The sequence below is a fragment of the Rhamphochromis longiceps genome, linkage group LG15 (assembly GCF_057381845.1).
Source record: "Rhamphochromis longiceps isolate RC_006_pf linkage group LG15, R_longiceps_female_GT1.1, whole genome shotgun sequence".
NCBI lineage: Eukaryota > Metazoa > Chordata > Actinopteri > Cichliformes > Cichlidae > Rhamphochromis > Rhamphochromis longiceps.
This window is the reverse complement of record NC_140571.1, coordinates 10,571,505-10,596,964: the sequence shown is the minus strand read 5'-3', so window position 1 is coordinate 10,596,964 and position 25,460 is coordinate 10,571,505. Positions and strand designations below refer to the sequence as shown.

General features: G+C 40.5%; 1 protein-coding gene across 1 annotated transcript; it reads right to left on the bottom strand.

Moving 5' to 3' along the window:
- Positions 1 to 792: 792 nt before the first annotated feature.
- LOC146652139 (N-lysine methyltransferase SMYD2-like) lies at positions 793 to 13,052 on the bottom strand. Its single transcript, XM_085383299.1, has 12 exons — positions 12,677 to 13,052; positions 11,022 to 11,085; positions 9,532 to 9,642; positions 9,371 to 9,431; positions 8,462 to 8,586; positions 6,812 to 6,879; positions 5,095 to 5,197; positions 4,302 to 4,412; positions 3,162 to 3,282; positions 2,459 to 2,633; positions 1,792 to 1,900; positions 793 to 1,123 (listed from the first exon to the last, which is right to left on the bottom strand). Exons 1-12 carry the CDS (start codon positions 12,844 to 12,846, stop codon positions 1,043 to 1,045), a joined length of 1,299 nt encoding a protein of 432 aa, XP_085239425.1. The 5' UTR covers positions 12,847 to 13,052; the 3' UTR covers positions 793 to 1,042.
- Between the last annotated feature and the right edge of the window lie 12,408 nt (positions 13,053 to 25,460).

The following is a 25,460-nucleotide window of genomic DNA, read 5'->3' as shown; positions in this document are numbered from 1 at the left end:
AACAAAGAAATTCTAATAATCGTATCCAAACCCAGCTGAAGAAAAATGTGTTGCCATGTCCTGTTTGTAAAATTGCGTTCTGAATGATTTTTTTCCCATATTGCATTAAATATGTTTTCCTGCTTCTCTGAATTGTAATGCAAAGCCAGCCATGTCCAGCATAACTCTGTACATAATGGGCGTGTGAAAAAAGATTTCTGCAAGTGTTTTTATAGTTTCCTTCCTTGACTTGGTACCCTTAAAATACCGCAACATAGTAAACTATGCATGGATTAAAATTTTTTTTCAATGTATATATTCTCTGATAAATATAAGCTTCGTGCTCTCTTGACATTTAAGTGTTTTATTGCACTCCTGTTCTCTTTGACAGTATTTTCTCACACAGCATTCCACTGTTTGTTAATATTTAATTTTTCCCCTCAAGTTGTCTTTTTTAATTTTTTTGGCAGAACTTCTAAATACATTTCAATATGTGTACATATGTTTTGTATATGCATTTTTCAGTTTTCTCTCCCCAGACATGTTTGAAGCTGTTGTACTTGCTCATTATGCAATAAAGCCTTATTTTCTTTAAAAGTGCAGCATCGAGATCACAGTGAAACATCAACATCAGATAAAAGGAGTTCTAGGAGGTGCTGAAGCATCCACCATCACAGGGATACATTAATTTTATTTAACAGGCCCCATATGGTGATGCAGCTCTCCTGATTGCATGACGCATTGATCCTCCTATTTGCGTACCTCCATAAACAACTCAACTCTTGGGTTACAAAGTACAGCTGTAGTCTCAAGCCAAATCAAAGTTATTTACTTGATTTAAAAAACAAAACACCTTCCACAAAGTCATATTTTCATGCAAATTCCACAATAAATACCTGCTTGTTGCAAAAGTATCCTGCGTCTAACTGATAGGAAGATGCAGGATAAATAACCGTGAAGACATACTCCTGAAAAAACCAAGATAAATTATTTGGATAAGACAAAGTTTGGAAAGTGTATGCAGTCCTTATGGATCAGTCTTGGTATTTCTCTCTTGTTCTCTTTATTTTTGTGCTATCATTTTACGCAGCTCTTCAATGTAAAAGTGATCCTTCCCATGAGCCACCTCCATTATAGCCATTGCCTGTAGAAATGCAAGTAAATTTATTATTAATTAACATCACACAATTGCTGTATGTATGTTATTTCAATGTGTAGGTATACTGAAGGTGAACACTTTTCTATATTCAGGTAGTCAGCTGACCTCATTTTTTGGGCACATAATACCTGACCAACTCAAGTAAACCCAATCCTAACACTGCCCCCCACAGGCTTGTACTGTAGGCACTAGCCATAATGTGTGCATCACTTCATCTGCTTCTTTTCTTATCCTGATGCCTCATTACTGTGGAACAGGGTAAAGCCAGACTCATAAGACCTTTATTGTTCCAGATCCAATCTTTTCTAATTAACCAATTGATAAGTGGTTTCCTTAGGCCTACACAGCCGTTTGATTCCTGTTTCTCTCTTCACATTGTGAATGTAGAAATGCGCTTGATTTTACTATTAAACATAATTATACATTTCCGACCTGGTTGTTTTAAGAAATAAGAGTTAGTTAGGGTTAGCCTAGACATTTCAATCACTTCAAGTAATTATACAGAGATAAGTGCTTATCTGTTTAAGTTTATTTAAATCCAGCTGGTGACTTTTATTTGGCCAGGCAGTGTAATAGAAAAAACATTGCTATTACCTTATTAATAGTTGTTCACTGGTTAGTATTTATTTCGTATTTAGACAGTCTAATGTTACCTTTTTGAGAGCGCTGGTGCACGCTGATTGCCTCTCTAGTCCCAAGTACAATTGGCCCAGTTTCAGGTAGACGGACGAGACATTAAGGGAGTAAGGTGGATAGAGATGACTGCATTGGACCAAGATCACATAAGCAAATGAAAGAAGAAGAAAAAAGACACATCTAAGATAACACCGATCTTTTTAGATGCAGTACAGTTAGTAAAAAAACACACAGAAAACCCCCAAACTTTGCAAATTTTCAAAATTATACCAGCTTTTGGGAGATTGGAATAAAAATACTACTTGAAAAATGCTTTAAAACATGAGCTAATATCATAACGGTTGGTAAAATGCAGCGATTTGAAAAAGGCTGATTTTAAGCTGAAATTATGTATTTATGTATGGTGGCTTATTGGTTTTAGTTGAGCATAATTCATTCATATTTAGATTTTTTTGATGTAAACAAATAGAAGATTAAGGCACAAATAAACTTAGATGAACACATTACCCAGAATAAAGAAACCTGCAGGAATACAGTCTGTAATATCTGACTAATTTTAAGTACCCAAAAAACAACAACAACCCCCACCCTCCAAAACAAAACAAACAACAAAAACACAGCAACAACAAATACATTTGGAAAGAACAGCAGAGGGGGGGGGGGGACATGTTTTTATGTTAATACCTGTAAGGTTTGAGAAGCTTCTCGCCATATCTGATAGCTCCATCTAGATCTTGCATGTACATGCAAATCCCCATGGCTTGGTACATCATGTGGAGCATGTACACATTGGAGTCATCAAACACGGCTCCCATTTCCTCCAGGCTCTGCTCGCACATCTCCAGCAACTCACTAGGGGGTGGCACTGAGTCAAGGTTACAAGCTCATAGTTGGCAAAGGATTCAAATGGGCTTCTGTGGGACAGAAGAATTCCACCTCAGAAGGTCACAACTCAGTACTTGTGTAAATCTCCAATCCTCATTTCGTTCCCAGTTAAACGCTTGTTAACTTTTGTGACTTTATCTTTGATATCAGGGTTTATCTTTATGGCAAACAGTCATATAAACGTGTTAAGGTACAGAAATGTGTTGTTGTTGTAGTTCCCGTCGGTCATGGTGTTGCTGCTGGTAAAAATGTGCAGTAGCTAAATAAATTATTTAAAAATGATAAATGTCAAGCAGCTATTTCATCTGTAAGACAATAATTATAATATACTGACTGGAATAAAGCAGGAAAATGTGGAACTTAGGCTTGAATGCTGAACTATTGCTGATATGTTTCAACTTGTTGACAGTACTCTGACAGTTCTCTTCACCTTTTGGTCCTTATGAAGTTTACGATACAATGTAGAAGGCACAAAACGATATCTATTGATACTGAAGGATATTCTTTGTGTGTTTGAATTCCCGGAACTCTCTGATAGTTTCCCGGGCGTAACGAACCATGTTGTTGATGACATCTGGCTCAATGGAATCACTCTGCTTACGTACTTTTAACTTTGCCTTGTCCTATAGATGAAGACAGGAGAGAGAGCGTGAGAGTCAAAACAATGCTTTCCAAATTCCTAAATTATACTCTCACTGTCCACTTTGTTAAGTACACCTCTTCACCTGCTTGTTAATGCAGATATCTTAATGATCCAAGCACATAGCAGTAACTGAGTGCATTTAGGCATGTAGACATGGTCAAGATGCCCAGCTGAAGTTCAAACTGAGCATCAGAATGGGGAAGAAAGGACTTCTTTTTGATCTACTGGGATTTTCCTCACACATCCATCTCTAGGGTTTATAGAGAATTGTGTGAAATGGAGCAGTGCTCTAGGTGAAAATACCTTGTTGATGGAAAATTGAAAAATGTTGCCTGGTCTGATGAGTCTCAATTTCATTTAGATGTTTTCGTCAGAAATTAATCTAAACAACATGAAAGTAATGGTTCAATGGTTCAGGCTGCTGGTGGTCTGATGGTGTGGGGGGTAGTTTCTTGGCACACTTCAGTCCCCTTAGTACCAACTGAGCATTGTTGCTGATCATCTCCATCCCTTCATGACCACAGTGTACCCATCTTCTGATGGCTGCTTACAGCAGGAAAATGTACCATGTCACAAAGCTCAGATAAATTCAAACTAGTTTCTTGAACATGAAAATGAGTTCCCTGTATTCAAATGGCCTCCACAATCATCAATATCAGTCTAACAGATCACCTTTAGACATGTGGTGGAGCAGGATATTTGTATCAAGGATGTGCAGTGGACACATCTGCAGAAACTGTGTGTTGCCATCATGTCTATATGGACCAAAATCTCTGAGGAGTTTCCAGCACCTTGTTATGGCACGAGGAATTGAGGCACTTCTGAAGGAAAAAGGAGATTTAATCCAGTACTAGCCAGGTGTATCTAATAAAGTGGCCGGTGAGAGTACATACCTTGTGGCATGTAGCATTTCCCAGTTCTTACATGTGCACCCATCCAAATGATGCATATTATTAATTTTTGGCTTTAATCTCCATTCTACATATTACCAGGTCTTACCTTTGACTTGCTTTTACATTCCTGGCAGTCACAGAGAAAGTAATAGGACTCTCTCAGCCTGTTATTGCGGTCATCTGTTGGGTAGAGGAGGTCTATGTAGCTGATAAGCACCTATAAGGGGATTTAACACACACATTCAAAATAAAGCACACTCTCTGTCATTGACATTGTTTTTTCTCTTCCTTGTTGCCACATAGCTCCTAAGACGCAGGGCAAAGGTTTTGCTAAAAATAACCCGTCTGAAATCTGCTGCTGCATCCCTCCTTCAAACCAGATCTCCTGCTTCTCTTGACACACTGACCTATCATTGACATGGTGCTTTTCATTAGCGATGTTGCTGTTCTCTACCTTTCCCTTAACAATTTTTAGACTGGTGTCTCAATCACATTGTTCTTCTTCTTTGATCTTTTTTTAAGTAATGTACTTGTAACTTGTCATTCTAAGAGTTTTATGCTGATAAAACAAACAAGATGAGTTCAGTTGAAATAAACTTTATTGTTATAATTGTACCTTTTCACCTTTGCCAGGCTAGCTCTTTTCCCTGTTTCTAGCATTAATGTTAAGTGATTATAATAAGTTGCGATTGCACAGTTTAATTTTTAACATAAAAAAAATCAGTTTCTCACCAACTTAAAAGTTGTTCAGTCAATCTTCCATTGACAAATAACTCTGACATAACTAGCATGTGCTGCCCTAGCATAGGAAGGCCAGCCAACTCCTCCACACACACTTAAAAGAAAAAAAAGAGATCAAAACCCAACCCCCTCTAATAGCAGCTGTCTCTTTTCCTCACTTCATCTCCAGGTTTCATGTCCTGCACTGCCCGAACTTCAGCCGATGTCCCTTTGTACGTGACTATGACGCTGGGAAGGCAGCTGTGGTTTATCAGGGCCATGCTGTGCAGAGAGAAAGATATCAAAAGAAAGAAAGTGATTTAAACAAAAGCGAACCCTTCTTACTATGGATAAGAAGGAAAAACTGAGGCTTAGTATTACTCCTAGCATTTGCATGATCACTCACTATTTTTAAGTGGTATTACTACAAGGCTAAAACTGTGCTTGCACAGAGCTCTTGCATGACACTGACATATGTTATTACCAGGGCTGCATGCTGGAAAAAAGCATATAACAATAATCAATAATCCAGCTATTCATCAGTATCATGAACAACAACTGCAGTCAGAAGTCAGGGCAACAGACACATTTTTTTAAGCCTGTGCCACAAACTCCCACCATTTTTTTCAAATAGGTTACCACAAGCCAAAAACAGATTTAGCTCGCTAAAGTAAAATAAGGACAACTGCAATGTCTGTAAGCATGGAACAAACCAGAGAAGCCCGTAAACCGCAGGTCCTTGCAGACTGACTGGATGAAGTCACTGTACCAAAGAAGCCCCATCCTAGAATTCCCCATTCAGCAATCATTTCCAATTGACCAGCTTCCTCATGTATTACATATGCGCATATTACAGTACGAGTGTTCAACATGTGGTAACAATATTTAAAATCCTTTACAAAAACACAAATTACTCGCCCATCAGAACTTCATCTTTTGGGTCTTGCACTCAGCAAAGTCACTGACAACCCTGCTCAAATGAAAAGTCCTGGCGGTATACTCATCCTCCTCTCTTCTCTCCTCTCCTTCTAGCATCACATTGTTATGCTGATTTGGTTTTCCGAAGCTAATTTACATATTTTGGGGATTTAAGCTTTTATCCTATAGACATTAGAGAGAGGACAGGTAAGCTGGGAGAAAGACAATAAGAAAATGGCTTTAGTGGTGGATTCAAACCCAGGCCTCTGCATTATTCTTATGGCATATTGGTTGCCTGCTCAATCCAGTGAGCTAAACCAGCACCACTCTTTGCTAATCCTAATTTTTAAGCCAGCTGCACTGATGAACTACTCTACAGTATAAATAACTAGGTGAACTGACATTAACAGATCATGCATATTGCTGCCTGTGGACAGTTAGGCCTTTGGTGACTTCAAACCAAACAAACTGCCTTTTAAAGCTAAATAAAAAGTCTGACATCCATAGAAGTCATTAGAAAACACAAAGTGCAGGAAATCAAAAACAAAACAAAACAAAACACTGAGACACAACAGTAGGTAGAGTTATGTAAGGAAGTACTTTGCAGTATATGTGCTGCTGAAACCTTACATGTGTTCATAAAACCTTTCATGGTGTGGGGGTTGTATTTAAGTCAATTCCTGTTTTTAAGGAAATCCCAAAATCAGTTTCACTTAGCTCTTCTACTTCCTGTGTTCACTTTTCCCCTCCAGTTGTCAGCACGCGCTGTTGTAACACTGTCTCTTCGGACTTTAAAGCTCATTTCAATTCATTTCATAGTTTGATTACTTCCATATGACATTTGAGCCAGTCTCTTGGACTTTTGCTTTCTCTTCCTATTGTCATATATTATTGTTTTATGAAGAAAAGTTATGCCCATTCCTTTGGGTCATCAATCAAAAAGTGCTCATATGCATGTGCGTGACATTTCTTTCTTACTCTGGATAGACTGCAGTACCCAAGTGGGAAAGTTCATCATCCTCTATAGTGAAACCATTGCAGCCAACCTATTGTTTAAGACAAAGAGAAGAACAGAGAAGAGTTATGATAAAAATTAGACTACAACTGTGTGTGCTGGCTTGGCTTAGCTATCAGCTAACTAGCTGGCGTTTGACACGTCACCCAGAAGTCAGTAAAATCCAGTTTGGATCAACAGACCGTATTGATTCCTTCCTATACTGATGCAGAGGTAACACAAGTGACTGTGGAGAATGGCTGTGGGTAATTAATGGGTCCTTACCACCAATGTTCCCTCTAATTTTTCACTTGTCTGAGCGAGCACACAAACTCCCTGAGCGGTCCCTTGGACCACTGTGAGCAACAGCAGACGTGTGCACTGTGGTCACGCCGGCATCTAATCCATCCAAGTTACATGGTTTATTAAAATAATCAAATTACAGCATTTACATTTATGTTAGATTACTTTTAATTAACTGCTTTAGCCCACTTACCATGAAAAAAAAATCTATTCATTGACCTGTGTAGTGCACAAATTATTTGTGCCACTCCAAAAAATTATTTCTGTCCACTATGAGATAAAGAAGAACAACAGCCTGATACCTGCAGGCCTGACAACAGCAGATCACTCCTGTAACACCTGTAACATTCAGTAGTCGCTTCCTTGTTCTGACACAAACAACAAAACTATTGACTACACTACACACTAACTACACAAGATTTGCGCTAAACGTCTCAAATCTCTCACATCTCAAAACACCGCCGTCACTCCTAAAACTTCACCCCGTTTCTTAACAACTAGATGCCACGTTGCCATATCATTTTTTGATTGGTCGACATCGTACTTTTTTGGACGAATAGGAAAGGAAGAGGGGGTGGGGGTTGTTTTTGCTCACAGGTGGAGAGCGCTTTCGAGTCTTTTTTCTTATAAAACGCCGTTTTTATCGTTTCTTCCCGCAGTAAATATAAACAACGATAGTATTCAGGAAGAAAACCAAACATTGCATTTTTTTTTATCACTACTCTGGTTTTACGTGGCCTATCAACACAATTTAAAAACTGGTATAAAGTCTACACTTTTTCCATCAATTGTTCCGTCTGTCCTGCTCACATCTCCAATGGTTGTACACGTTGTCATTAACGTGGCTTCACTCCACATCAGCCACGCCGCTTTGCCAGCTAAAACACCGGTGTCGGCACATAAGGACGCTGTCATAGCCTGTCAATGGCGTTGATTGGCTGCGTATATACGCATTATTGGCTGAACTATGGGATAAGGTGGCATCGTTCTAATCCCAAATGGGAGCAGCCAGTCACTCACTGACTAACACTGCAAAACAGGATTGTTGAAGTATTAATTTTAATTTCAATTCAGGTTAGATTTTTTTTGTGCGCAACGCAGATTTTCTGTGCGCAGAGACCATGCCAGCAGTGCGCAATTGCGCACGTGCCCAGCTTAGAGGGAACATTGCTTACCACCCTCTGCACCACTTTTATAACACCCCTTTCAGCTCAGTGGCCACAAGGACAGATACAGAAAACTTTTACTACTTCATACCACAATACCTGCATTTATTTTTGATATTTAAGGTCCTCACTGTATCAAAATTACATGGTGTAACAACGCATTACCTGGGAGAAGAGCGTGAGTAGCTCTTTGTAGTCCGGCACATCCAGATGTTTGGAGTAAAAGCGATGGAATCTGGCAATGTCTGCCTCGGTCATCTCTCTTTTCTCATTATCTTCATCCTCTGTGTCTGTTACAATAAAAGAATTTGGTTTCATTTAAAATAATTTATTGTTTCACTGGTTTCACGGTGCTGTGCTTTTTTCACCCTAAGATTTTCTTTTTTGTTTGGTTATACATGTTGATGGGTCTAGAGAGGTCTAAAGTGTGTGGATTCCTATTATTTTCCTGTCTTATCAGTAATGTCGAGGCTTAAGTCTAATATATTTTTGAGCTCTGGTTACATTTGAGTTTTTATTAAATATTTCTTTGAACTCTGAACTAATGTTCAGCCCAGTCCTCGTACCAGACCATTTTTTTTGTTTGTTAAGCCACTAAAAACGGATCCACTTGTACTGAACTCTATTTGCGTTTACATGATTTATTTGGATTTTCACATAAATTAACTAAATGCATTTTTAATGGTTTGCACTGCACTAAGAACTATAAGTTTCTTCTTGTTAACTTGGTCAAACATCATTTGACTTGAGAGACACTTATGCAATCTGCGCTGTGTTCCCAAGAGCTCCTATTTCACGTTCAAGCATTTACACTTGTTATGTTGTCTGGACACCACTTGACCCACATCTATAGGGTATATATAGATGTGGTTGAGGGTGTTTCTCAGTGGATTTTTCTCTGAGATATCTTGAGGGTATCTAGGGATCTCTTGGACTGACTTGTAGAGTGTTTCTGCACAGACACTACACAGGTGGCTAGATAAGTGTAGTTCATAAAGAGCAACCACAGCCAAATCACCATCAAGAAATCATGTATGTTTTTTCTCCTTGTGTTGTAAAGAAATAAGTACTCACGTGATTGCATCTCTCCTATGAGCAACATCTTCTCACAAACGCATCGTTCTTTCTGCATTTTCTGCAGAAAATAGACATGTTTAGCAGAAATGACCTTAAGAAACTCTGGACAGCGATTAAAAAAGAGATTATTGTATTTTATGTATTATTAACTGCCCAACCTTCTTTGCAAGGATTCGCGCCACCAGCCTGGATATCTCTGACGGGCACCAGTTCTCTCCAAAAGCAACCATTGCCGAACACTCCAGCTTGTGCATGGCCCAGTCCCCTTTCTAAGGAGCGCGTAAATGCAATAATAGCATAAAAAAACAAAAAGCCCCTCTTTACTTTATGGCCAAGTGAAATGTGAGTACATTCAATTCAGTCAACTATTGACAGTTTATGTCCCACTACAACAGAAGGCCTAACAGTTGGCAACCCCTAAGCGACACCACCAGCTGTGGCATTAAGCTGTAGCATGGTGGCATGCTGGCACTCTGTTAATCTAATGTTACCCTTGCTTCTTCACTCCTCCAACATGGAATGGCCCACTCAATTATCTGCTTAGTCCCCAACTTTATAAACAACACTGCATCCTACACACTCCATAATAGAGCATGCTATGCATGCATATAGAAGTGCATAGAACAACCAAGTTCAGCTAAGCTGTACATCTGCTGAGACTACATTAGAAGACACATGAATGATATATTTATGTCATTGGACACTGGATATGAAAACTAAATTCTAATTTGACAGGTCTGAGAGAGAACTAGACGAGTACACCTGCTCTGGGATCTGTTTTCAGGCTAAAATAATTGAGCAAATGTTGGGAGACTTTGGCCAATAGCAGGTCTTTTGAGATATTTAACTAAAGATCGTAGAAATCCTTTCAAGATGTAAGCTAAGCTCTCATGGTGCAATGAGTTAAGCTGATGACTTTCACCAAGGAGAATCAGGTTTCAATCTTACATAAAATCAAATGTTATAATTGACTTACTTTGTTTATATGTGCACATGAAGCATCTGCAAATGCCTGCGTTTGTCTGCTGGGAGGAACATTGAGAGCAGAGCTGCAAGAGCAGGATAATTTGAAAATCTTTTTGGCTTTTATCACTTATTGTCAACTGTACCTTTAGTAGTACTGAAGCAGAAATATAGAGCTTAGCTTGATGATGTGTCGCCACTTGTTTGTCCTCTCTACAGTCGCACATTTTTTTTTGTCATTTTACACTTCTTAGGATTTACATTTGAAGAGCCTAAAGACATTGATTAGATGTCATGTTTACCCATAAAATAATGATGACATATGTAGTGAATGCAGTGCATGGAACAGTGGTTAGCAAACCAAGAGGGTTCTGGGTTCAAATCGAATGATTCAAAGAGGCCCCATGCCTGTGTAGGTTTCTTCCCACGGTCCAACTGGTAGATCTATTTTGGCTGTAAGTATGAGATGTGAGGGTTTGTGCTTGTGGGTTTGTGCTTTCTCCATGTGTTGGCCCCTTTGGTGGACAGGCGACCTGTCAGCGATGTACCCTGGCTTTATGACTACTGGAATAGACTTTTTAAGCTCCAAGTTTTAATATAGATGTGTTTTGTTTTTTTTAATTATTGCGCAGTGCACTTTAAAGAATTCACACAAGAGCTGTGACTTTGCAGGATGTTTTCTTACCTGACATTTCACATTGCAGTAGAAGGCTTTCTTGCACTTCCCACATCTTGCCAAATGCTGTGTCCTATAAATTACAAAAACAGTTTTTTTTTATTACCCTGCGGATGGCACTGAGTTGATATAAAAGAAATCACCCTGAGACCGTACACATCTTTGCACCATTTATTTTCAAAGGGCCAACATATCCACAAGAATGCATCTGGTTATGTAATACTGAATTGTAGTAGCATAATAGTATTCAGTTGTGCATGTATAGACATTTAAATGTTTGCTCCATAACTTTGACACATGAAATAGCAGTTGCTAGTAGCTTGTTGTAACTGATAGCAATGGAGGGCTTTAAAACCTACTGTGGTATTAATAGAGCAGACCCTCTGACAGGCCAGCTGTCTTTTTAACACACTGAATCAGTAAAGCTGCCAAAAAGTTCACCAGTATAATTCTGAGGCTCTTACCATCCGCAGTCACACTAGGTTTACATAAGGCACTTACGGGCCGGAGCAACCAGTGGGAAAGCATGACACACTAAAACTACCTATTGCAAAGAGCAACTGTAACTCAGGGGTCAACTTACCACTGAACTGTGTAAAGTTGAGCAAGTCACAAAGGACGTTGTCTCTAGGATGCTGTCTTTTGCTCAATTGTTGAGTTAAAGCAAGCTTTACACAACTGATTTTAATGGTTCTTGATCAACAATGATCTTTCAGTATGTCAAACCAATTTATGAACAGATCTGCCTCCACAGGTTCTGTTTCCAAACTGAAAGTTAATTAAAAGCCTTTCCAAACCCCTTTTCTTCTACTTTTCTGCTAGAATATGTCACACATCTCTTAGATTGACATGATTAAAGCCCGGACACTGTGATAACATATTACCAGACTATATTTTTTCACTTTAAATTGCATATATGTTGCAAATTTGTGGAACAGGCTATGTATAATGTGGCATACCTTTACTCTTGCTACTTTACAATTTTAAGTGCCAAAAACTAAAGTTAAAGGAACTTCCTGTGTTACAAGAAGTTTGACAGACTTTCAAAATAAAATTCTAGAAATAGTAAAAATATCTTTTTAATTCCTAAAACACTTGGCAACTGACCAACAGTCTCTACATTTTGTTAGCCAGATCTTACTAGACTGTCAAAATAAACACAAATATTAAACCTGCAGCTTGGGGCTTATATGAGATGCTGGCTTTTGAATATGGCATAACAGATTCTGGTGGTTGATTTAGGGTCTCTATTTATGACAATTATTGTGTAAATAGGATGTTAAAATGGCCATTCAACATCTGTTTGTAACTGTGAAGCTAACTTTTATGATCAAGCTACATTTTCTCCCCAATACGTCTTGCAACCTGGCAGCTCAGAAGATGCACTGGCAGTCATTTATTCAAATTTCTTGCATGCAGAAACAAAAATGTCAGACAGCACAAGCACCGATATTTGTGTTTAAATATGCAGAATTTATATGATCCTGCAGGAAAAAGGAGTAGTGCATTAGTTACAATTCACATCGTCCTAACTACTAATAAGCACATTTCCAGTAAAAAGCAAAACAAAACATCACAGTGGCTTTGTAATTTCCTAAGAGAATGCGCTTATATATGTATACATTTAATGAGGTGAGCAAAAGATGCACTGCCAAAGTGTTAACCTGGTGAAGCAGAACTCGCAGTAGCAGCCTCTCTCTTTCACTGACAGCACGTGGGAGTAGGCTGGGCAGGAAAACAGGAGCTCTCCAACTTTAAATGGTCTGGTTACCCGGAGCCCTCGTCCCTTCCCCGGGCTGTCAAACCTCTCGAGTCCTTTGATGCTGCCCATCATTGTGCCTTCTGCCCGGGGTGTCTTCTCTCAGAATGAGCCCAGAGACTTGGAAGAGAAGGGGGATGTGGCATCAAGTGTTAGGGCGTTACCATCCCAATAATAGTTCACAGTGGCATCCAGGCACAGAATGGACCCAGCAAACAAGCAGCCGATGGGTTTTCGGAGCTACACAGCGATTTTACAGCTATTAAAGTGTTAAGCCTCTTGGCAAAAGTCACTCATGCCCTCACAAGTGTAAATGTCTTCATCACTGAACTTGTCCACCCCATCCTCCCCACCCCCCCAGGTTTTTGAAAGATATGTGGAGCAACCAAAAATGAGTGCAACATCGCCCCTAGTGGACACGGAGTTAAACGAGTAACAATCGACAATCAACATTACAACATTACACCCAACAGGAAATTAGTATGATTAACGTGAAACATTCCGCATTCCTGCAGGTGTGATGTTGAGCTCTTCATCTCCGTGAAAGGTATGGATTCTCTTTGGCGTCAAGTAATGTTTTACAAATTCACCGATACATTTCTCTCTGATACATCTTCAGTGCCGTTGAGCTTTCTTTAACCCCAGCGTTGCTAAGTTGCTGGAAACATTGCTCACAGACTTTTGTCCCACGTTTCTTGTTCTGGTGTTTGTGGAGAGCATCTGAGTATGCCAGGGAAAATGTCGCCCACATCTTTACAGCACTACCATGAGGCCGAGGCGTTAATAAAGGGCAGGATACACCACATTCTTCTTTTGTCCAAATTTGGTGAGCCTGTGCCAATTATAGCCTCAGTTTCCTCTTCTTAGCTGGCAGGAGTATCATCCAGTGTAGTCTTCTACTGCTGTAGCTCATTTGCCTTGTTGTGCATTCACTGATGCTCTTCTGCATACCTTGGTTGTAACAGGAGGTTATTTGAGTTGGTGTGGCCTTCCTTTCAGCTCAGAGCAGTCTGGTCTTCTCTGACCAGTGTTGATGAGTTGTTGAAGTGAAGTGACCGGTGTGCGTAGATCAGTTATTTACTTAACTTTAAATTTATAAGTGAGAATCATAACCAATTTATTTTTAATTTAGTTATCAGAGTGATTTGGCTCCTTCTGAAAGTAAAAGGTAAAGTAATGTTTCATTTATGTATCACCTTTCAGTATAAATGGCACAAATACCACAGAGTCAAAAGTTCTTAAGCTCAGTGGGAGAGATCTTGCACAGCCTGCAGGCCCCAATCACATGATCTCAGGGACCTGCTGGGTACGTATGAATATAAAATTTCTCTTCATTAAGTTTGTTAAGTCTCGTTTAGTTTTGATTTATTAAAAATATTATATTGGTCAGTGTTTATTTTCTTTTAAGTTTTTATTTTTGATTATCTAATTATTTGAGCTTAGTTTTAGTTAACTATATAATAACCACGACTGGTTGTTCAGTCACCTGTGCAGAAGGTGTTGCTTTTAAGAGTTTCTTAATCCTTTTAATTTGTGGTATAGCTAATCATTGTATTGGAACAATAACCAGTTCTCTTATTTTCAGTTATTTCACTATTTCAGTTTTTTCTTTCCTGTGCTGCATATCTTAATGGACTATGAATACACAAGAAAGGTGTAAGACATATGTATGGCCTGCAGTAGATCCACAGTGTTATGTTCTTAAGTGCAATTCAACAAGGCCATCTGGTGGTAAAGGCCAGGAAGGTCTTGACACTTGATGCTCACGCTGTGGTACAGGTTAAGTCGTTGAGTTGTGGGCGCTGTTTTTTGAAGTTACCATAAAAATAATAAAGTTAAACATTTAGCTATAATAATATTTGATTACTTTGTGTAATAAAAGTGGGACATTATTCATCTTGGAGATCATGAATGCCCAGATTAAGAGAGAGAGAGTTTTCCTTTTCTATCTGGCATCCACATTTGTCACATTGTGCCATCATGTGGTGCTTTATTGTAAGCACAGCCTCAAGTGATTGAGAACCCATTCAGGAAGCATCACAGTCCACAAGCCACCTTAGATACAGACAGATTATCTGATTGGACAACTAGGACTCCTGTGGGGGTTTTTTTTTTTCGGGGGAGGTTGTTTTGTTTTTTCCCCACTAGTGCAGACAAGCTCAGGTCAGGTACTTGATCTTGAGCAAATTGAAATATTTCATAACCAACCATTCCCAAACATTACAGTACATGTGCGCGTGCCTGCTCGCTTTCTCGTACACATGCACGCACATACAAGCACAAACCACTGTGAAGATTTGCCCCTCATCTGTATCTGAAGGCTTTATCCAACCTTGCCCCAGATTCCCCCGATTTATTATAATTCCATTTTTCCAGTCTTTCAATCTAAAGATTTGTTCCTCCTCATTTTTTAATAACGTGGCAAGCAAGGGAAGCATGTCCCTGGGAGATTATGCGGTCGTCTCTGGCGTCTCGTCTTGATTACATCAGAGGAACCTGATTTGATTTGGAAGAAACCCCCTTGTTCCAGTACGATATCTCTTTAGACCTCCCCGTTGTGCTGATTTCTTGCTCTGTCAGAGGGGATGATCTTGATGAATATGATCTAAAAGAGAGGGAGGTAGTAAGAGATTAGGTGAATGGATTATAATTTTCCAATGATGAGGAACAATAAGAAACAATAAATCCTAAGTAGATTTAGTTCTCAAGAAAACCCTGTTAGGGCAAATCAAAAGACGAGACAGGACAGAGGTATTAAATAGATACAGTAGGTCTGACCTGTTTGGCCTAAAACAAGTTCAGTTTTTTTTTATCTTGCTGTCAGGAATTTGATTGAGCCCACTTTGAGATATTTTACTGATACTTTATGATAACATGTCTCCTGGTTGTCTACCATCGATCTAATTCGTGTGAACGGGAGATCTCTTGAATGCATTTCTGGGATTTCACAACAAACTTGAATAAACTCAGTTTTGTGATCAAGGGCTGAAGGTATTTATGACCCTGTGAAACACATTTTTGGCCTCAATTTGAGTATTTATTCAAATAATTCAAACAGCACTTGATTGATCATATAACTGACCATGCAAATCAAATCAAATCAAATCACTTTTATTGTCACATCACATGTGCTGGTACATTGGTACAGCACATGCGAGTGAAATTCTTGTGTGCGAGCTTCACAAGCAACAGAGTTGTGCAAAATACAATAACGTAAACAGGCAAAATATACGAATGGCTAAATCTGAAACTAATAAATATACACTGAACAAAAATATAAACGCAACACCTTTGTTACTGCTCCCATTCCCCATGGGATGGACGTAGAGACCTAAAATTCATTCCAGATACACAATATAACCATCCCTCCCAAACAGTGGTCACAAATCAGTCCAAATGTGTGGTAGTGGGCACATCTGCTATATTGAGATAATCCATCCCACCTCACAGGTGTGCCACATCAGGATGCTGATCTGACATCATGAGTAGTGCACAGGTGTACCTCAGACTGCCCACAACAAAAGGCCACCCTGGAATGTGCAGTTTTTTGCGCTATTGGGGGTCTGGGGACCCAGAACCGGTCAGTATCTGGTGTGACCACCATTTGCCTCATGCAGTGCAACACATCGTCGCATGGAGTCTATCAGATTGTCAATTGCGGCCTGTGGAATGTTGGTCCACTCCACTTCAATGGCTGTGCGAGGTTGTTGGATATTCGTGGGAACTGGTACACGCTGTCGTATACGCCGGTCAAGCACATCCCGAACATGCTCAATGGGTGACATGTCCGGTGAGTATGCTGGCCATGCAAGAACTGGGACATTCTCAGCTGCCATCTGCCCTGAACAATGTGAACCATGATTCATCCGTGAAGCGCACACCTCTCCAACGTGCCAGACGCCATCGAATGTGAGCATTTTCCCACACAAGTCTGTTACGGCGAAGAGCTGGAGTCAGGTCAAGACCCCGATGAGGACGACGGGCATGCAGTTGAGCGTCCCTGAGACGGTTTCTGACAGTTTGTGCAGAAATTGTTTGGTTGTGCAAACCAATTGTTCCAGCAGCTGTCTGGGTGGCTGGTCTCAGACGATCTTGGAGGTGAACCTGCTGGATGTGGAGGTCCTGGGCTGGTGTGGTTACACGAGGTCTGCGGTTGTGAGGCCGGTTGGATGTGCTGCCATATTCTCTGAAACGCCTGTGGAGACGGCTTATGGTTGAGAAATGAACATTCAATGCACGGGCGACAGATCTGGTTGACATTCCTGCTGTCAGCATGCCAATTGCACGCTCCCTCATTGCTTGTGGCATCTGTGGCATTTTGCTGTGAGACAAAACTGCACATTCCAGGGTGGCCTTTTGTTGTGGGCAGTCTGAGGTACACCTGTGCACTACTCATGATGTCAGATCAGCATCCTGATGTGGCACACCTGTGAGGTGGGATGGATTATCTCAATATAGCAGATGTGCCCACTACCACACATTTGGACTGATTTGTGACCACTGTTTGGGAGGGATGGTTATATTGTGTATCTGGAATGAATTTTAGGTCTCTACGTCCATCCCATGGGGAATGGGAGCAAAAACAAAAGTGTTGCGTTTATATTTTTGTTCAGTGTATGTACAATATATAATAGTATATGCAAAAATAAATAAATAAAAAAAAAATTCTGGATGTGTATACTAAATGTTTTTCTACGTGTGTGTGTGTGTGTGTGTGTGTGTGTGTGTGTGTGTGTGTGTGTGTGTGTGTATACACATATTTTACAAATTAAATAGAGTCAACAATAAATAAAATATATAAAAATATACAGAGTTGAGACATGTGCAAAACAGTGGCATTACTGTACAGTATGGAGTGCAAAATGTTGAAGTTCCAGTAGTGGAGGTGAGGTGTCTATGACGTGTTCAGCAGTCTGATGGCCTGGTGGAAGAAGCTGTCTCTCAGTCTGCTGGTACGGGACCGGATGCTGCAGAACCTCCTTCCTGATGGAAGTAGTCTGAACAGTTTATGGCTGGGGTGACTGGAGTCCTTGATGATCCTCCCCGCTTTCCTCAGGCACCGCTTCCTGTAGATGTCTTGGAGGGAGGGAAGCTCACCTCCAATTATCCGTTCAGAGCACCGCACTACTCGCTGGAGAGCTTTGCGGTTGTAGGCGGTGCTGTTGCCATACCAGGTGGTGATGCATCCAGTGAGGATGCTCTCAATGGCACAGTGATAGAAGGTCCTGAGGATGCGGGGGTTCATGCCGAATCTTTTCAGTCTCCTGAGAAAGAAGAGGCGCTGTTGCGCCTTCTTCACTGTTTTGTTTATGTGTACTGACCACGTAAGATCCTCAGCCAGATGTACACCAAGGAACCGGAAGCTGCTCACTCTCTCCACAGCAGCGCCGTTGATGGTGATGGGGGTGTGTACTTCTCTGCACCTCCGGAAGTCCACTATCAACTCCTTTGTCTTTGCGACGTTGAGGGTGAGATGGTTGTCTTGGCACCAGTGGGTCAGGGCGCTGACCTCCTCCCTGTAAGCCGTCTCATCACCGTTGGTGATAAGACCCACCACTGTAGTGTCGTCCGCAAACTTCACAATGATGTTGGAGTTGTTAGTGGCCGTGCAGTCGTAGGTGTAGAGTGAGTACAGGAGAGGGCTCAGTACACACCCCATGTCTTTGGACTGTGGGAGAATATCGGAGAAAACCCCACGCAGAAAAACACAGTCAGGGCTTAAACCACTGACCTTCTTCCTGTGAGATTAGAGTGCTAACCATGGTACCATCCCATAAAGATGACATTTGTAACCATTAGAACAGTTTCTGGGTTTTTCCAAGGGTAGCCCTAGTAAACTGTAGAGGCAGAGATCACTCTCACTCTCTGATACCCAATCATTTTGTTCTAGAAGCAGACCTGAAATATGACACAAACTGCTGAGTTCAGAAAAGAAAAACAAGGGTTATCCCTACTTGTGTCCAAGGGGGAAAGAGTTAAAGTTAGAACAAGATGTTGTAGACTCAAGGCCTGTTTGGCCCAAAAGAAAGTCTTTTGTATAAACAGGTAGATTTTTAGTCCTTGGGTTAAACCAGGGGTAGGGAACGTTGGTCCTCGAGAGCCGGTTTGAGATCGCACCCTGGGTCACCACACCTGAATCAAATGATTAGTTCATTACCAGGCCTCTGGAGAACTTCAAGACATGTTGAGGAGATAGTTTAACATTTAAATCAGCTGTGTTGGATCAAGGACACATCTAAAACCTGCAGGACACCGGCTCTCGAGGCCTGGAGTTCCATATTCTCTGGGTTTAACCCTAAAGAAAATAAAAAAAGGCTGTTACTCAGCCTTCCCAGTTTAAACAAGACTGGGCCAGTGAATTAAAGAGTGTGTTTTCACGCTTTGGAGATGTGGACTAGGTAAGAATATGCAATTGTGTATAGTGTCAGTGCTGGTTTGTGTAGTTTTTTTCCAACCTGATCAAACCAAAAAGGTTATAACAAATCAGTTTTACCATCTTCATATCACCAGATCTCTTTTTCTCTCTCACTTCTTCTGTTGCTGTTTTCAGGCTCTTATAATTGTGGCCACACTATTAATGGAAATATGCAGTATAGCGTCGCATTGTTGAGCTCGTAAAACAGCACCGGCTAATACCTCTTTACAGTGAGGTCGTGGAGGAGGGTTGTGTGTGAAATCCATTGTGGTTAAAGACCTTTCCTACTTTCGGATTTGGAGAGGCAGTGACCGAGCCCTCGTCACCTCGTACTCGTGACCTTGTCATCGCAAGCTGTTTCCAGGCTGCTGTGCTAACTACAGGTCAACAGCAGTGCACGGCTTGAGAGATGGACAGTGTTGTGTGTTTGCATGTAGTGGAGAGAAGTGAGGACAGAGTAATTGATAATTCCAGGCTGTGTTTTAGAAGTGGGTACATGCCAAGACCCTGTGTAATTGTCCCTATATTCCCCACAGCTGAGTTGAGGCAATTTACAGTAATTCCTCAGTCTTTCTGATGAACTCGTTGACTTGACTGAGACAGTGTCTTTCATCCTACTTTGTCCTTTGTCTTTCAGCTGGGGAGCCAACCCTAAAGCCTTAACCACACTGTCTCCACTCCTGGATAGGGGGGGAATGCAGTCCCTGCTTGCCTACTCTGCCGTCTTAGCTCTGTGAGCTTTGCAGGCGCAGACCCTCATCTCCCACTGTTTATCCATGTGTCTTTGCTTTGGCTCTTGCCTTACACTATAGGGCTGATTGGGGTCTACTGCCCTGTGTCACCCACCTAAGCTCTGCTTTCACTGTAGGGCTTAGCGCCTCAGCCATCGGCTGCTTTATGAGCAGACAGCTGGGCTATTCTGTCTCAGTCTTCCTCTTCTTTTACCACTTGTGACAATGAGACCATTATTGTTTTTACCTTCTGAGCCTGTCCGTCACTGTGTGTGTGTGTGTGTGTGTGTGTGTGTGTGTGTGTGTGTTTGTGTTTATCAGTAGCATCAAAACCATGCAAGACACAGTCAAAAAACTTTAAAGCCATCTGGTTTGTTCAAAAGTAAGTAAATAAAGTACTTACTTAGTACTGTATACGCTAGTTGAACTCAAAACAGAGGATCTCTCAGAGGCATAACCTCTGAGTTCATGGACTTTGAAGACAATGAAGATAAATATAAATAAGGTTAGATATTATGCAGATCAATTTAATCATTTTAATCTTATTTGAATTAAAACCACTTTAGGTTACAGAACACAAAATTCATCCTAAACAGAAACGATTTAGGAGTTTTTGAATATTCCAATTTTATTTGTTTTTAAATACAAAATGGAGCTTTAAATGATGATTTCATTTATTAAAGGAAAAAAGTTATCCAAACCTTCCCTCTCAAATAATCAAGTTCCTCACCCTGTCGCTAGTATTAATAATTTTCAGTCCGTCTTCCTGAAGTCTACAACCTATGGGCATTAACAAATACTGTGTTTCTTCCCTTGACATGCAACAAAAGAATTTCTCGTGTAAAGGAAATGACATCTTCTTCAGTTCACGAAACTGATTTGTCGACTGGAACTCCATAATATGAATATCCTGTTCCACCACATACAGATTTCTGACCCAGCTTTCTGAATGTGGCGACAGAAATTGAGATTCATCACATCAGGCACATTTTGTCCAATCTTTTTTGTCCAGTTTTTGGTGAGCCTTTGTGAATTGTAGCTTTAGTTTCCTGTTGACACTCCTGTTGGAGCGGCCCTCGATGTGGTCTTCTGCTACTATTACTGTTACCCTGCTTCAGCACGAAGCTGTCCAGCTATTCTCCTCTGACCTCTGGCATCAATAAGGCATAGTCACCCAGAGAACTGCCTCTCACTGGGTATTTTCTTCTTCTTTTTTTTTTTGCTTTTCTTTTTTAGACCATTCTCTAGAGATGGTTGTGTGGGAAAATCCCAGTAGATCAGCCATTTCTGAAATTCTCAGACCAGCCTGTCTGGCACCAACAACCACACCACATTCAAAGTCACTTAAATGACCTGTCTTCCTCTCGTCCCCATTCTGATGCTTGGTTTGTCTTCACTAGGTCGTCGTAACCATGTCTAAATGCTTAAATGTTGCTGTGATTGACTGATTAGATATTTGGTTTAACATTCAACCGAACATGTGTACCTACTTGTAACATTTATTTTTTAGTTTTTGTATTCTCTCATCCTTCCGTAATTCAGGCTTTAAATCAAGCTTGAGTTGGTGTTTAAACTTCAGTATTTAATGTTAATTCAAAGCACTACTGTCTCGGGTTTATTGAGCCCATATGCTCTGGATGCAGTATTCAATTTAACCTTGGCTGTACCAAGCAGCTTTTGTGTTGCTACAGAATTTCCACTGGCAATGCAAATGCAAGAAAAAAGCCCTTGAAGGTTTTTAGTTACTGGGGAGCTCCCAAGTTTGTAGGGAATCCACAAAACTGTTTGGTTCAAAACTGTCTTCAGTTCCTCCCTATCTTCTTTCTGTCCTCCATCTTTCCCTACCCTATTCCTATCCTCTTCCTCCTTCCCTCCTCCTTCTTCTCTTCGCCGTCCTCTTCAGCCGTCCAGCTAAACTTAGAAGTGACAACAGTTGCAGGGTGACAGCAAGGGCTAAATAAGACCAGAACAATAGCTTCTCCCCCTCTGCGCTTCGTCTCACCCCCTCATCTTCCCCTTTAATAGACTGCCATTGTTCTCTCCCTCCACTGTTGCTCTTTCAGGGAGTTTGTTAGCTATGCTAATGAAGGTTGGGCTTGTGTGGGTTTAGCGAGTGGGGATTTGATGCTCTTTAACTGGGCACTTTTAGAAAGGAGAGGCGATCATAAGTGTGGCTGGGCAGCTATTCACCGCCAGTCAAATGTCACAGGCGTGTTGATGTGACACAGCAGAGCAAGTACGTAAGAGATCTGTTACATTTCCTAAGCACTTGCTTCTAATTAATATCTGTGCACTGAAAGTGTCACAAAACAAATAAATAAAGGATGTATAAACAAATAAAAAGGGAGTATTATGGAAGAATATGTACCACTCATCCTCTAATGTACATTATACTGTATTCATCACCAGTCCTTGCAGAAAAAAAAAAGAGTCACGTAAGACAAGATGCAGAGACTACAGTTAAGTATAGTGCAGTCAGTCATCCAATCAGTCAGTAAGTCTGTAAATAGCCTGGCCGATGGCTCCTTTGAGCTTTCCTCTAAGAGGAATTCTCTTTCTCCTTGGTGTATTAATAGTGCCTGTGCATTGTTTCCTACAGCAGCACTGCTGCAATCAAAGGAAGTTGGCCTGCCAAGTATACAGATATTTTCCTTTGTCCCTATGTTTAGCAGGCATGTAAGAGTCAGATATGTGTGTGTGAGAGACTCTGCCTGGATGAAGGTGCTGTGTGGTTGCAGAAGCAAGTGCATGCATGCTGATGGGATTATGTTAGGATGTCTGTTTATTTATGTGTGTTATCATACATGTACGATGAGACATCCTGGAATGATTTGTGTTTGTCAGTTTGAGTGTGACACACAAACTCTGTGACCTTTTATTCGAGAATTCAGGTGCATTAAATGATTGTTGGGGTATTTCTGTTAGATGGACCACATTAATACATTTTACAACATGCTGTATTGGTCCACAGGTATGCGTTATAAACGAAGGAGATTGGGTACAGTGTGCATGGTCATTTAAAGTTTTGTTTTCACATTTCATCTAACGTTCTTTGAGCTTTTCTGAATGGCTTTTAAGTGCTTTTTCTTGAAAATGAGATATTGGAGCCAACATTTCAATAAAGTAATTAGGTTTATTTGAATGGAAACCATTACATGCTAATGTTCTCTGTGGCCCTTTATTCATTTTAGTTGAGAGTGTCCAATCGAAATATGATTGTCTGATATTTTAAATGTCACAAGATTGAAGTCAGTAGTTCAAGACCGGTGTCTTTGCAGTAAATTCATTAAGTGTTCAGACATTTTCACTTTTTCCCCCAATTATTTTGTTAATTCAAAGGTAAATTAATAAAATTGCCACTTTTTGCCCCCCAATCTTTTCTCAAAAGTCAAACCTGTCATTTATAAAAATATTTGGACAATTTATCACAGCACCGGCAAATTTTGTCCATTTTGGCACATCCTATTTTTCTTCCTTTTTGTTAATTATCGGGAACTTTACTGGAATTTGCTAAATCTCACTTCATGTCGGGTAAATAAATCAACTCCAAGAAACTTGCTATAAATATTTAAAGAAGATGTGGCAAAACAGACTATTTCTAAATTCTGCAACCTCAGTAACTCTGAAATGGAAGTTTAAAACTAACTCTCTAAGCTTTTGGACAAAATAAATAACTAAAAAATAAGGACTGGTCAAAGTCTTGAGCAGTCAGTCGAACATATCTTTGGAAATCCTTTGCAAATATGGGCGAAACCTGCTGGAAAGACCACCATCCCACTAGTGCTTCCTTTTAAAAGGTCTTTATGATAGAGTAGCTACAAAGAAACTTCCTTTGAGTCAAAATCTTACGACACTGGGAGTTTTCCAAATGGCATTTAACAGCTCTGAAGGCACGAGGGAAGGGATTCTTTGGTCTCATTCAACAAAAAACTCTACTCGTTGAGCACAACTCCGAGCACTATGTCTACCACGTACACCATCCACTAAATACCCATGCATACCCTGTCATACCCCTGCAGGCATTAAAATACTCGGGTTAATCATCCCCCATTGCACACACGCACATTAAATGTAAGACATGTGCGGTTATATCCTAAGTGAAGCTGGTTGGTCGTCCAGTGGCCAAGTGGTGGCGTTGAGGCATCATCAGTCACTTGGAGTCTGTCAGTGACTCACCAAGGGCACAATGGAATTAGTGAGATTCTCTGCAATGTGACAGCTTGCTCTGGCTAAATGGTGTAATAATCTACCCCTCCTCTCGCAAACCTCCAGCAGCACATGCACTCGTACACACACTCATTCACGCACCCCCCCACCCCCAATTTGCCCTCCCCATACCAACTGGCACAGATAACATTGTCTTAAGCTATAAAAAAAGATTTTTTCTCCTGCCTCCATTGCGGTAATTATTGAATTAATGCAGATGGAGAGAGACATCTGCATGTTAAAGTGTTGGCCTCTCTCTTATGCACAGCAGATGTTCCCCTGTCATTTACTCAAATTATGCTGCTTAGATACAGAAGAGAGAGAGAGGGAGCGAAAGAGAGGATGCAGGAGGGAGGGACAGAGTGACAGAGAAAGTTGCTCGACATTGTCTTACAGTCCTCCAAGTGTCAGCTACCGAATTCATGTTGGATCTGTCCTTCAAGTAAAACGCCTACTTCTCTCACTCAGGCAGTCCTCACAAAATATTTGCTACTTCTTTTATTATAAGTTGTGGCACCGTAAATTGAGCAGGATTCACACCTACAATTTATGTAAAAGGAATTTAGAGAAAAACACTTGATTTTAAACTAAAATCCATCAAATCTAAACACGTTTAGGAGTTACGTACGACTATAATAGCTATTAAATGCACGCTATATTGATGTCAATATTCACTTTGATAGCTTCACCCAGCAGTTGACCTCTTGACCCTTGCAGTAAAGATGAAACCGAAAGGACAAGATCCTTTTAAGATTATGAGTCGATTATTTGAAGCGACGGCGAGACATAGAAAGAGACTGTGTATTAGCGTGTGTCCATATGTGTGTATGGGTGTGTGTCCCTGATGACAGATAACCAGGGGACCTTCTCCTTGGGATTATATTCCAGGTTGGTTTGGCCTCATCTCTCTGGATTATGTTGATAAAAACATTCTTGTATTATATTTTCTGTGCTTATTTTATTAATACTCTCAGGCAGTTCCCAGAAAAAGCTCCGTCCCACGCCTGCTTTAATGTAATCTTCTTCCACTTGAGCTTTTAAAATGTTTTTGGGGGGGGGTTAGCTGTCTTTGTAATACCTATTCTCTCCCACTCTTGAGGTTATATTTACCCCTTGCTGCATCATTGCGCACTGTAAATGACAAAATTATTATAAATATTTGGAATCGGGAAGTCCCTGACTGGGCTAAAGCTTTAGAAAGTTTCTCCTTAAACACAAGTTATTTTAGGATATCTTATTGTTGTTCTGTAATGATAAGATTTAGCTGCTTTTAACAGTCAAACATTTCAGATGACACGTGTAATAGAAAAAGCAAAGCATTTCTATTACATTTTTTG